This window comes from Herpailurus yagouaroundi, unplaced genomic scaffold (assembly GCF_014898765.1).
Source record: "Herpailurus yagouaroundi ecotype Mexico unplaced genomic scaffold, PumYag 207, whole genome shotgun sequence".
NCBI classification, from domain to species: domain Eukaryota; kingdom Metazoa; phylum Chordata; class Mammalia; order Carnivora; family Felidae; genus Herpailurus; species Herpailurus yagouaroundi.
In genome coordinates, this window is record NW_024412438.1 from 3,053,978 (window position 1) to 3,066,425 (window position 12,448).

General features: G+C 50.7%; 1 protein-coding gene across 1 annotated transcript in view; it reads left to right on the top strand.

The window, feature by feature from the left end:
- ETV3 (ETS variant transcription factor 3) overlaps window positions 1-11,631 on the top strand; it is a 27,711-nt gene extending 16,080 nt beyond the window's left edge. Inside the window, exons 3-5 of the mRNA XM_040452346.1 lie at window positions 5-44; window positions 1,288-1,403; window positions 7,343-11,631. Of these exons, the coding sequence (XP_040308280.1) occupies window positions 5-44; window positions 1,288-1,403; window positions 7,343-8,472 (1,286 nt within the window). The 3' untranslated portion in view covers window positions 8,473-11,631. The remainder of the gene's footprint in view (window positions 1-4; window positions 45-1,287; window positions 1,404-7,342) is intronic.
- Window positions 11,632-12,448: the final 817 nt, after the last annotated feature.

The following is a 12,448-nucleotide window of genomic DNA, read 5'->3' on the forward strand; positions in this document are numbered from 1 at the left end:
TGCAAACCACAGATGAATTACGACAAGCTGAGCCGGGCCCTCAGGTGAGAGAAAGGATTCCCAGATCCACGGTTTTAAGAGATTGGAAGGAGACGAAGCAGTTGGGTGAATGTTGGATAGAAAGGGTGTCAGGTGGTAAGAGACTGCTCTATCGAACTGAATAGCAACGTGTGGCTTTAAAGTGGGCGTGTAAGAGCTTCTGGATCTGAGTAGCACAGGCACAGGAGGGAAAGGCATATCTTTGGTCATATGTAGGAGGGATTCCAGCGTGGTTGGCATCGGATCCTGACAGACAACCGAGTCCGCTCTGCAGTGGGCGAGGGCGTGTGGTGAAACATGGATTGGAGCTCACTTAGAATCCAAAGGATGAGTTTAGACTTCCCTGTTAGAGGTTGGTTAGACTTTCTCTCTTTAGGCTTTCCTAGAAGAAACGGAAAAGTGAGGCAAGCACGCGGGAGGAGGGTTCGCTGGATGGCAGTGACCTCACCTTTCAGCAGCCGTATCTGGGAGCTCCGTTGTCGGTCCAGAGGTCGCTCCAGCAGGTCTAAAGATTGACCACTTCAAGGTTTCTTGGGTTCTTTTTTTCTCCCCTTGTCAGTTTTTACATTTCATAACCCGTTAGCCCTCAAGGGGCCAGAAGGTAGGTTATAACCCGTGATGCTGAATAGATGCGATGCCAGAGGCTCCGGGTCCGTTGAAGCCCCTGCCTCTCTTCCTTCTTAGCGACCTTGAGCGTCAAATCTGCGGCAGCTGTGCTGGAGCCGCTCTCATCCTCGTGAAAATGAGGCAGGCCAGGCCGACAGCTGTTTCCCAGATCAGGGTACGCGACTTGTTTGACCTGCCACCATCAAACGGTTCTGCGTTTCTGGGTCTGCGCTTTGCGCTCAGGTCTCCGGACTAGCCTTATCAGGTCTCCCAAGAGACTAGTCTGCCCCCACCTGGGCAAGGCGGCGACGTACAGTGGGATAGGAAGGAAAGAGAGAATGGAACTGAAAGTGTAGAGCGACGGACGACAAAAAGGTGGCTGGGGCTGGGATAGGTGTTCAGGATCTGAGAGCGCGATTGTCTTTGTAAAGCCCTAGCCAGGCACTAGAACCTAGTTTGAAAATGGAATGGGAAATGGAAGCTCTTAGGTCTCCCAGCCCTAACCTGAAGGCCAGGCTGCGGAAGGATAGTGATGTTTCCGTGTAATTTAGAGCAAGAACCGTTTGTCTCGGTGGTTACCTAAGCGTATCAAGAACTGTCAGTAGCTAGAAGGTAAATTGACACGTATTCCTATTTTTACAGATACTATTATAACAAGAGGATCCTTCATAAAACAAAAGGGAAAAGATTTACTTATAAATTTAACTTCAACAAGCTGGTGATGCCTAACTACCCATTCATCAACATCCGGTCAAGTGGTAAGAAGCAGACTGTTCTGGGGGGCAGGGGGCGGGGGGGATGAATTTTGAATTGAGAAAGGATTTTAAAAGCCCAAGTCTAAGACCTGGCATGTTGAAGGATTTTTAGAAGTGCTGAAGTCAGGTGGATTGCCTCCAGGGTCTTGTTCAGGTTTCCCTATTTGTCCCGTACAGGGAGTGACAGCCTCTGCAGCCTCAGAAGAGGTGTGTTTAGTTGTGTCTTTGGTTCCCTTTTCTACATGTTATTTGTATCTCCCAGATATTCTTGCTCTGTCTTCTTTAGGAACTATGTTCCACAGGTCTGTGTTCATCTTTCAGGTCAGAACTCAGAGTGTTAACACCCTGCCCAGAGGCTCTTTCATAGACGAGGGCCTGTTTCTACAAACACTTCCGATTTTCTATGAAACTACCAAGCTCTCCCTTATCGAGTGAATATCATCAAAACCACAGCATCCTTAATCACAGAAGGGGAGGTTCATATGTTTGCAGTGAAAAGCAGGGTCTTTGATCTGCACTAGCAACTCCTCAGAGACTAAGATCTGGGGTTGTTTGACCTTCTTTCCTCTTACGTGCAGCAAGGCTCCCTCTAGACTCTCCTCTAACCACTTTCCATCACCACTCCTCACGAAGAGTTGAGGTCTGCCTCTGCCCGTGCAGAAGGCACCCTCTTAGAACGGGTTTGCTTTTGTTTTGTTTCAGATGGAAGTCTTATCCCTGTCCAAGAAAACAGATTGTATTTAGTTTCTGACCAGCCCATCAATACTGTGTTTTTGTGGAGTTGTGTGTTAAGGCAAAGAAATCTGATTGTAATTCTGCAGATTCTGAGTTCTCAGAGAAAAGTTGGAAGAAACTTGAAAAATCAGAGCGGGGGTGTGGCCGGGAGAATATACTGCTGAGATCCATTGTAGATAGGTAATTACTACACACAACAAGTTAGGGCAGTTTTAGCTTGACTCTCCTATCGGTAAAGTCCTGTCTCTCCTGTAGCCACTCCCTCCTATCCCTGGGGCATGCGCTTGAAAAAAAAAAAAAAAGTGGTATTGGAATGCATCTCTCTAATTACAACCTGTTTTCTTTCCTTGTGCCTGAGGGAGAGGTGTTAGGAAATCAGACCTATTCTAGTCGCTGGAATCTTGTTTCCTCTGTTTTCGCTCCTGTCCCCTTCTGCGTACCTAAGGGAATTGAGACTATGGATGGGTAGTACACCAACAATTTTGAAGAAAATGTTGGTGTTCCATACCTCCTGCCTGAAAAAAGGTTCACTGCTTTTGTTTGGACCCATTTTTTCCTATTGAAAACCCTAAAGTCCAGCCAGCCACTTGAAGAGCCTGGAATGGGACACATCCAGTAGCCCTTGGGAGTTATATGCTTTTCCTGGGCAGGAAAATCGGGCCCCTCCCTCTGTGAAGTCTCTGGTGTGCTAGCCCAACAGTACTGGCCTAGCACAGCCTGTTCTCCCTGATGAAAGCAATCGGACCAGCCTTGATCCTTAACTAAGCTCAGGACCCTGATCGAATGAAAAGTCACAGGGAAGGGAAAAGAGTATACATTTTGTTTGTGTACACCACTTGGTTGCATACGTCCTGGGTACAGATAACTCCACAAAGAACTGGAGTCATCAGTTCATAAAGGACTTTTACCCAGACCAAATGTTGTTTCAGGTTTAACTTTTATGATGACGGGGAAATGTGACATTTATTGAACAACTGCTTAATGGAGGTACTTCTGCTGGGTGTGTTTATGAATTCTGTCATTTAACTCTCCCAGCCTACTAAACTATACATCTCCAGATTCACATCTTACAGGTGATAAAATGACGGATGACGGCAAAGTCAGAGATCGATGAGGGCAGGTTGAGTAGAGTTATTGTACAGAGTTGTTGAATAGTTTCTCAGGAAACAGTTCCCGAGAGACCGAGCTATTGACACTCACTCTTGTTTATTAATAGGTCATACTTTCCTCCCCCAAATTGGGATTCATTCGTTTGCTCAACAGATAACGTGTTAAGTCCTGAAGACAAAAAGAAAAGATTACGGAGGAGTTCTTTCCCTCAAGGAACTTAAAATTTAGCGGGAGAGATCAGATATATGAGGTCTAGCACAATTCGGAGTAACGGTGTGAAATGTGATAAGCACTCTCCGTAGCAGAGCCCTGTGGATTTTGATTCTGGAGGTCAGACGGGTCATGTCCAGATGGTGGTGATATGTGTGTGCTTTTAGGAAACAGTAGATGCTGATGGTAACATACCCAAATAATACAGAAACTTAGAGTGAAAAGCAGAGTGAGCACTCTTTTGCCTTCCTGGCAGTCCTCGCTGTTGACAGTTTAGGGTAGGGTGCTTAACATGTGGGTGGCATCAGAAGTACTTCTACGTACAGCATTTCATGTTTATCTTGAAAGCGTGCTATGAAATACGTTATTGTATATGTGTCTTTTAACGTTTACTGTCTTTGCATAAGAAACATTGGGAAGATGCAGAAGGTACTAGTGAAAATGGTTACCCGTCAGGGTGGGGAGTGGGCAGGACAGGCCATTCCAAGGAGGGATTTGAGAGCTCTTACTCTGTGCCTCCCCACCCCCAGCCTGGGTTTTTACAGTTCTCTTTATTTTGGAAAACTTTAAACCTATGAAAAAAAAATTGCAAAAAATAGAACAGTGATTCCTCCATCTAGATTCACTAATGGTCGACGTCGTTGCCACATTTGCTTTTTCTCTCTTTTTTTTTTTTTTTACGTTTATTTTTGAAAGAGAAATTGAGAGAGAGAAGGCTCTGTCAGCGCAGAGCCTGATGTGGGGCTCAAACTCACCAACGAGTCTTTTTGAGGTTGGAGTTGCAGACAACACGACATTTCTCCCATGTTCCCCCCGTAGGTCCAAGGACCTTCTCTTCCACAACCACAATAACATTAACACACCCAGGAAATAAGACATTGCTCTAATACTCTTGTCTAACATATGGTACGTAATCAAACTACGTGTCTTTTACAGTTTTTATTTTTATTTTTTTTTTCAACATTTATTTATTTTTGGGACAGAGAGAGACAGAGCATGAACGGGCGAGGGGCAGAGAGAGAGGGAGACACAGAATCGGAAACAGGCTCCAGGCTCTGAGCCATCAGCCCAGAGCCCGATGCGGGGCTCGAACTCACGGACCGGACCGTGAGATCGTGACCTGGTTGAAGTCGGACGCTTAACCGACTGCGCCACCCAGGCACCCCTACAGTTTTTATTTTTAAACGATGATTACTGTGTAGTAAAAAATTACTCGTTGTAACAAATAGTTAACGTAGTTAGCTGTGTGCCAGTACTATCCTAAGTACTTTATAAAAATATTAAACCTTCTACTTATTATTTTTTTAAAGTTTTTTGTTTTTATTTATTTTGAGAGATAGAGAGCAAATAAGGGAGCGACAGAGAGAGAGACAGAATCCCAGGCAGGCTCTGTGCTGTCCACACAGAGCCCGACTCGGAGCTCGATCTCACGAACCATGAGATTATGACCTGAGCTGAAATCAAGAGTCAGACACTTAACTGACTGAGCCACCCGGGTGCTGCAACCCCTTTAGTTTTTATAACATGAGGATTAGTCCTTTTACTATCCATTTTACAGGTAAGGAAACTGAGGCACAGAAAGATGAGTAAATTATCCAGAGTCACACAGCTAATAAGTGGTAGGGCGAGGGTTTGAAAGTAGGCAACGGTCCTGTTATTTCCATTTTGCAAAAAGGGATTAAAAGCCAGTTGGTTACAGGTCACAAGGTAGAAGGTGCCAGAACTGAGATTGAATGTCTTTTTTTATTTTTTTTAATGTGTATTTATTTTTGAGAGAGAGAGAGAGGGAGACAGAGTTTCCAGAATGGGCTGTGCACCATCAGCACAGAGCCCGATGGGAGCTTGAACTCATGAGCTGCGAGATCAGGCCCCGAGTCGAAGTCGGACGTTCAACTGACTGAGCCACCCAGGTGCCCCCAGAACTGAGATTCAAACCCAGATTTTCCAGCCTTGCCACCCAGATTTCATAGTGGCTCCTCGAAGGCGGTCTTGTTCTAAAGCAGTGTTATTCAAAGTGTTTTAAGCAGCAAGCTCAGTTTTTCAAACAAAATCTTAGATTTGTTCTCTCAGCACATCTACCCCATAGAAAAGTGTTGCTGCTACTCAGCGTGGGAGGCGAGGGCCCATAGTGCTGCCCCAGCGCGTGTGTTCTCTGTTCTTATTGCAAATCAGCATACCTTAGCCTGTGTGAAGAAGGAAGTAGAAGTTTAAAAAAAAAAAAAAAAACAGACTGTCTAGGAGACAGGACCTTCCTCCCTCCCTGCCGCTCCCCAGAACACACCTTCCGAACACATAGAAGCAGCTTTTTTGCTTTTCGGTACATGTGCTCTTAATACAAAATTAAGACGCAAATGAGTCCAAAAGAGAATTTTAGCCACTAATAGGCTGGTAGAAGAGATCCTTTTGGCCTGAGACGACCTTGATGCTACTCGGATTGTATATACAAGGTCATCTACCAGTTTTTCCAGTTGTAAGATTGAGTTACTGGCTTTAGGGGAAAAAGGCCCTACGGAGCCGTTTCCACGGAACTTCGGTTTGGGAAATGCTACTCTGGCACAGTTCCTCAGTCGCGTGTGCCTAGAAAGCCACAGTGCACAGCCCGGCCACCTGTAGAGTCCTGGCTGAGGATGGCCCATTGTGTCAGCAACGGAAGGGGGCAACTGATGGGGGCGCTTTCCGACCACACCAGGCCTTACACCCTCTTGTTTCTTCTCCTTGGTCTGGTACTTTCATTTACTTGGCTTTTCTTATTTTTTCCTTCTCCCGTATCTCTGCCTCAAGAGTGTAGAAAGCCCTCCTGACATCATCACTGATAGAAGCCACTGGTACCTCCCAGGGGCCCAAAGGGTCTCTGAGGCCTCAGATGGCATCCCTTTCCTCTGACTTGTTTATAGAAGGACCTTGGGGGGAGTTGAGAACTCGCAGGCCTCTGAGGCTGATGTTTAGTGTGGTGTTGGTTTTTGCATCAGTTAAAGTTTCGGTACCAGCAGGCAGACGTGGGAGAGGGGGTGGTAGGTCCTCCGTTTTCTCCCAGCCTCTTCAGTGCTTGAAAGCAGGATGGGAACAGAGAGCATTGTATGGAATTTGTTAGAGGAAAATAGATTTACAGACATCAAAAAATACTTGAATCTCTGTAGTGATTGTGTATCAGAAATGACAAAGGATCTACCACAGCAACTCACTTTAGTAAACACATGGCCTTTTCTTTTTTAAGCTGTTTTTGCTCTTAAATATGGTCTTGTTCGTGACCTTGTATGTGAGGTGCAGAGTCTTTGGGCTTTTAATGCATTGCTTTACATACATGTCCTTTCCAGTTTTGTTTGTGTTTGATTTGCTCGCTTGTTTTATTGATACAGCCCAAACTATGAAAGTAAAAAAGAGGGGCACCTGAGGGGCTCAGTACATTTTTTTATAAAAATAAAAAAAGACTCTTTGCAAAGCTGAGAATTGCAACAGGTGATACACGCACAGTAGTTTGAGTCGCCGAGGAGAAGGCTCGTGTGCCCATCTGTTCGTCCCGCTGACCCAGACTGGGCCCCGACGAACCCGTCGACCCCCAGCTGCTTTATTACATCTAGTTGCAAACAACGGGGAGTCCCCACCGTGGTGGACGTGATGTTGGAGGACAGACAAATAAGAAATGTGATTTCGGACGCCCGGCGGGCAGGAGGCTAGGGGAGCCCACAGCAGCCGCCTCCTGGGGAGGGAGCTGAGCTGCAGCTGCTGGGGGGGAGGGGGAGGGGGAGGGGCAGAGCGCGTGCTTCCTGCTGTGTGCGCCCCCCCCCCCCCCCCCGTGCTGCTTATCAGAGTGCTGCTTATCAGGCTGAGCGTGCCCTCGGTGGGTGACCAGTCCTCTAAAGTGGCCTTTGTCTCCTCCGCCCCCACAGGTGTGGTCCCCCAGAGTGCGCCACCAGTGCCGACGGCCTCTTCCCGGTTCCATTTCCCCCCTCTGGACACCCATTCTCCGACGGGCGACGTGCAGCCCGGGCGGTTCTCCGCCGGCTCCCTCGCCGCTTCTGGCCAGGAGTCCGGTAACGGCGCCGAGAGAAAGGCGGAGCTGCCGGAGCTGGACGACGGCTCGGCCGCCGACTGGCGCCGGGGCGTGGACCTCCTGTCCTCGCGGAGTGCCGTCGGTGCGGGAGGGATCGGCCATCAGAAACGCAAGCCGGACATCATGCTTCCTCTGTTCACCAGGCCCGGGATGTACCCTGACCCCCACAGCCCCTTCGCCGTCTCTCCGCTCCCTGGCCGTGGAGGCGTTCTCAACGTCCCCATCTCCCCAGCCCTGTCCCTGACGCCCACCATCTTCTCCTACAGCCCGTCCCCGGGCCTGAGCCCCTTCGCCGGCAGCGGCTGCTTCTCCTTCAACCCCGAGGAAATGAAACACTACCTTCATTCTCAAGCCTGCTCCGTGTTCAACTACCACCTGAGTCCGCGGACATTCCCCCGTTACCCGGGCCTCGTGGTCCCGCCTCTGCAGTGCCAGATGCATCCTGAGGAGTCGGCCCAGTTTTCCATCAAGCTGCAGCCCCCGCCAGCTGGGCGGAAGAACCGGGAGAGGGTGGAGAGCAGCGAGGAGTCCGCCCCCGTCACTGCTCCCCCCGTGGCTCCCGTCCCCCCGAGAATTAAGGTGGAGCCGGCCTCCGACAAGGATCCGGAGAGCCTCGGGCAGTTGGCGCGGGAGGAGGAGCGCTCCCAGGAAGAGGGCCCTGTGCCGGGCAGGACCACGGAGGAGGAGAAGGGCACCCTCTTTGCCCGCCCGGCTGTGCCGGTCTGGCCCTCCGCACCCGTCGGCACCCCGAGCGAAGAGCCCCTAGAGGTGGCTGAAGACAGTGAGGACAGGCCTGGCAGAGAGCCCAACGCGCCTGAGAAGAAAGAAGACGCCCTGATGCCCCCCAAGCTCCGGTTGAAGCGGCGTTGGAACGATGGCCCTGGAGCCCGCCAGCCGAGTAAGAACGGCGCGGCCCTCTGGAGGGGGCCGGGACCCCGGGGCTTGGCCGCGGCCGCCGACGCCTAGAACTGGCGGGGGGTCGGGGACCGTTTGTACTCTAGTCACACGCGTCCGTGTATTTATGTAGCGAGATTGGGGGGGGGGGGGTGGGGGGAGGGAGTTAGACCGGTTTGATCATTCTAGGGGCATAGACTTGTATTTTTATGTTTGGGGGACGGGATGGGCATCTTCTGTTGTAAATTAGGTGGGGTATGAACACTTTCCCTGGTGAGTAGCACGCGGGGAGGTCGATGAACTGAGAGGAGGAGGGGCCTCCGCTTCTTGGGGAGGCTCACACTTCCCGACAAACTCTCTCGGGGGTCTCGCTACGCCTGGCCCCGTCTAGTTCAGGTTCCAGACTTCTTTTCTATTGTATTTATATATGGAAAGCCATTAATGAATTTCTTTTGCTCTGAGAGATACACGTAAAAGGGAATAGGGCGTGATCAGGAGGGTGAGTGGGGAGAGCCCATTCATACTATGGGTGTCGCCTGAGATGTTTCTGTATAATTATTTCAGGGGAGGAATGAGATAACCTGTCTTACTGGGATGGGGGGGGCGTGTTCCGAAGTTGTTTTTTTCCTCTTTTCCTTTGTTGTCGTTTGGCGTTTTTTTTTTTTTTTTAAAAAAAAAAAAAAAACGTTTGCAGGAAACATGAGACGTTTGCGCCGGTCACAGGCGGGGGGTTCCACGGGGGTGGGGCCGGGGGCCCCACTGCAGGTTTCTCCGACTTACCCGACTTACCCCTGCTTCCCGTAGTGAGGAGCCCGTGAGGAGCTGTAAACTCTGGTTCGGGGAAGCAAGAAGAGGGCAGGAGGACATAACCCAATGCCTTTAAAAACAAAACACATACAAAAATGATCTTCGTCTTTTCTTCTCCATCGTGGGTTTGGAGAGCCAGGCTGCAGCGTGGCCGTGGGCGCGCTGAGCAGCACGACGTGGGAGATGTCTTTGCGTTGCGTCTGGTTCTCTGGCTGTTTCTTAAGTCGAGCCTTAACAATGAGCATACTTTCACCTGATACGGGTCTGTCAGCAGAAGCCCAGAGAAGGGCACGGACAACTTTGCAGACAAGCCAGGAGCGTCGAAACAGGGTTAAGTTTCGAGTTGGCATTTAGTTGTTCCCTGAGCGTCACCAGGACGGGAAGCAGGACGGCGGGATTGTGGGCGACAGGGGCAGGTGATACCTGGAAATTCAGAAGGTAGCCGGGGTGCGAGTGGATGTCGGTGGAGACTGAAGGGCGAGGCGGGCGGAGACACAGAAGGCGGCCAGATGCCAAGAGCCTGGGGGGAGCGCGGGAGTTGGTGTCCGTCCTGTCGTGGTGGTGCCATTCCTGATGTACCCATTTCCCTAGATTGTTCTAATCCTCCTGATCAGCTGGCCGTCCCCCACCCCCACCCCCACCCCCACCCCCCGAGACTCCAGTTTACAGACGGCGAGGAGCGGTTTCTCCATGGTGAATCCCCTTCCCTCGGCACGAAGGAACGGGAAAGTACTGCTCTTACGTGAAGTGAGAGAGACCTGACTGGGGGCAGAGAGAAGCCACAGCCACCCGCGTGCGCACACGCGTAACTGCGAGGTGTGCCGAGACGCCGGACCGGCTCACGTCTGCCTGGCGTCCAGGAGGCAGGGAGAGAGGAGATGACTCCATATCCGACGGAGGCAGGGAGCGGGCACAGGGACGCTGTCTAGGAAGTGGCGAAATCCCTGACTGCACCTTAGCCTGAGGAAACCGTATACTAAGAAGCATTCAAAGGTGGTCTTTTAATGGGGGGGGGGTCTTTTTTAAAAGAGTGCATGCGGGAGGGGCGGGGGAAGGTCAGAGCAGGTGAGTGGGTTGGTAGGTGGCTTGGGATGTCTTGAGTCCATCGTGCTATTCTCTGGCAGGTGTCCTCGTTCAGATTTCCAAATAGTGACTTGTCTTTCCCTAGGAAGGGCTCAGGAGAGTGGTCTATCAACTCAGGCTTTGGTCAGGCTGCAGAGGGCTCCCCGTTCAGCCTCCTTGGGGTTGGTTATGTTTTTGTCCGTTTCTTTCTCTGCACCTCTTCCCTCGGATCAGAAAGCAAGCCCAGGCAGGTGGAGGAAGGATCTCTGCGTGGCATTGCCCGATCTAACCAGGGTGGCTGGCCGGCCCCCCTCCCTGTCCACGAGAGGGGGGCGCCAGCACGTGTCGGTATGAACTCAGGAATAGAAACTCGAGGCCTTTAAAATAAGAGGGAGGAAAATCCGTGATGCATACCTGGAAACCCCTGGAACCCAAGTGCCAGAATTAATTCCTAGATGCTGCTTCTGTGTGAACAAAAAGTCACTGCTTTTACACTTGAAAAAACACACTCGAAAAACATTCAACTCCATGAGAAATGTTTTTTGGCTTTAAGAAATTGTTTGGTGTTTACTGTTTTCTTTGGCTGCCATTCCTCTGGTAAATCGTTGGTTGATCTGCACTGTGCGCGGGCTGGCGTCGGGAAGGGCCCTCCTGCAGAGCCAGACTTGCTCAGGAAGGGGACCGGGAATGGGGAAGTCATCGACATTTCCCGGGGCATTGGGGTGGGAGGTGCCTCCTCACCCCAGGGGACCCATTCCGGCAGGCACCTGTCTCCCTGGCCCGCCACAAAGCCAGTCCTAGCTCTTTGCGCCGCATTTCCTCCCTGTCCCACAGCAGGCGGGGAAAGGGGGACAAGACCGGGCCTGTTTCTCCCGTTCCCCCCACGTTTTGCTGCGCCAAACCTTTCAGACTTTGCAGATCTACATCTTGGATTTCATCAATCAAGAACTTGTTCATGCAAACAGTTTGCTTTTCTGACTATAGAGGGAACAGTAGTGGTCTCCCAAGGGCATCCGGCGCTGCTGAGCTCCTTCTTTTTTAAAGGATGGCTAGGTGTGTAGCAGGCGATCCACCAGGTCCCTTCACCCCAGTTTTCAAGCTGCACTGCGTTAAACCCAGCTCGCCAGCCGACAGGGAGACGCCGCGCCCTAGTCCTCTGTGGGCCAAGAGACCCTGCGAAGCATTAAAAAGTAGTTGAAGTACATCACTTCTCCCCAAGCGGGTTAGTCAGTTGGCTGTTCGTCCCTTGTTTTTTGGTTTTTTTTTTTTTATTTATTCCATAATTATGTTTATACTTTTTATCTTGTAAAGGGTAACGGAACATACGTTTTAAATTTGCTTAGAAGAAAATTTTTGACCCATTCTTTCGTGAGCAGTTCTCTTTCTCGTTTCGGTGGGGTGGGGGGAGTCACGGCTCATTCGTTCCGACATAGCTAAGCATTCTTTGAGTTGCAGAATTGCGAGGCAGGGATCTGGGAGTGAGGCGCTCACGCGTGGGGGAGGACTTCTAGGTGTGGCTGCAGCAGAACCAGCGTGCATGTGTGCGTACGTGTAAGTAACCGCCTCCATCGTGCAGTGCCTTTTAGACGTTCCTCTTTCTATAAAGTCTTCAAATTTTTTGCATATATATTATATATATATATATATGATGTAATGTTATAGAAATATATGTATAATATACATATTTTTTCCAGGGGTATCTGATAGCTCTGTATTTTGTTATGGAAGTTGAAAGAGAAAAAGTATTTTACCTCAGAAATTAAAGTTAAATAAAAAAATACTTTGAAGTAACGCCTGCGGGGTGTCGGTGGTGTTGACGCGCCGGGGCGGTCGTGGCAGAGAACTCGCCGAGCCGCGCCCGCTCACCCTCCCTGCCCCCCACGCGTCCTCACGGGGCGCCGGCGCGGTGACGGGCAGGTCTGTTAACCGCCTCGGGGGCTGTCGAAACCCCGGCGGCAGCGGCTGCAGCCAGACAGAGGACAGCTGACGCCGGGGACACGAGTTCGTGGGGGGAGTCTTGACCTCGGGATTGTTGGGAGGGTCCGGTGAGAGTCTGTGGCGGGGGCGCCGGCCGGCTCAGCCGGTGGAGCCTCCGGTTCTTGATCTCGGGGTCGCGAGTTCAGGCCCCACGTCGGGCCTAAAGCTTACCTTAAAAAAAGGGAAGAAGTGCACGGCGAAG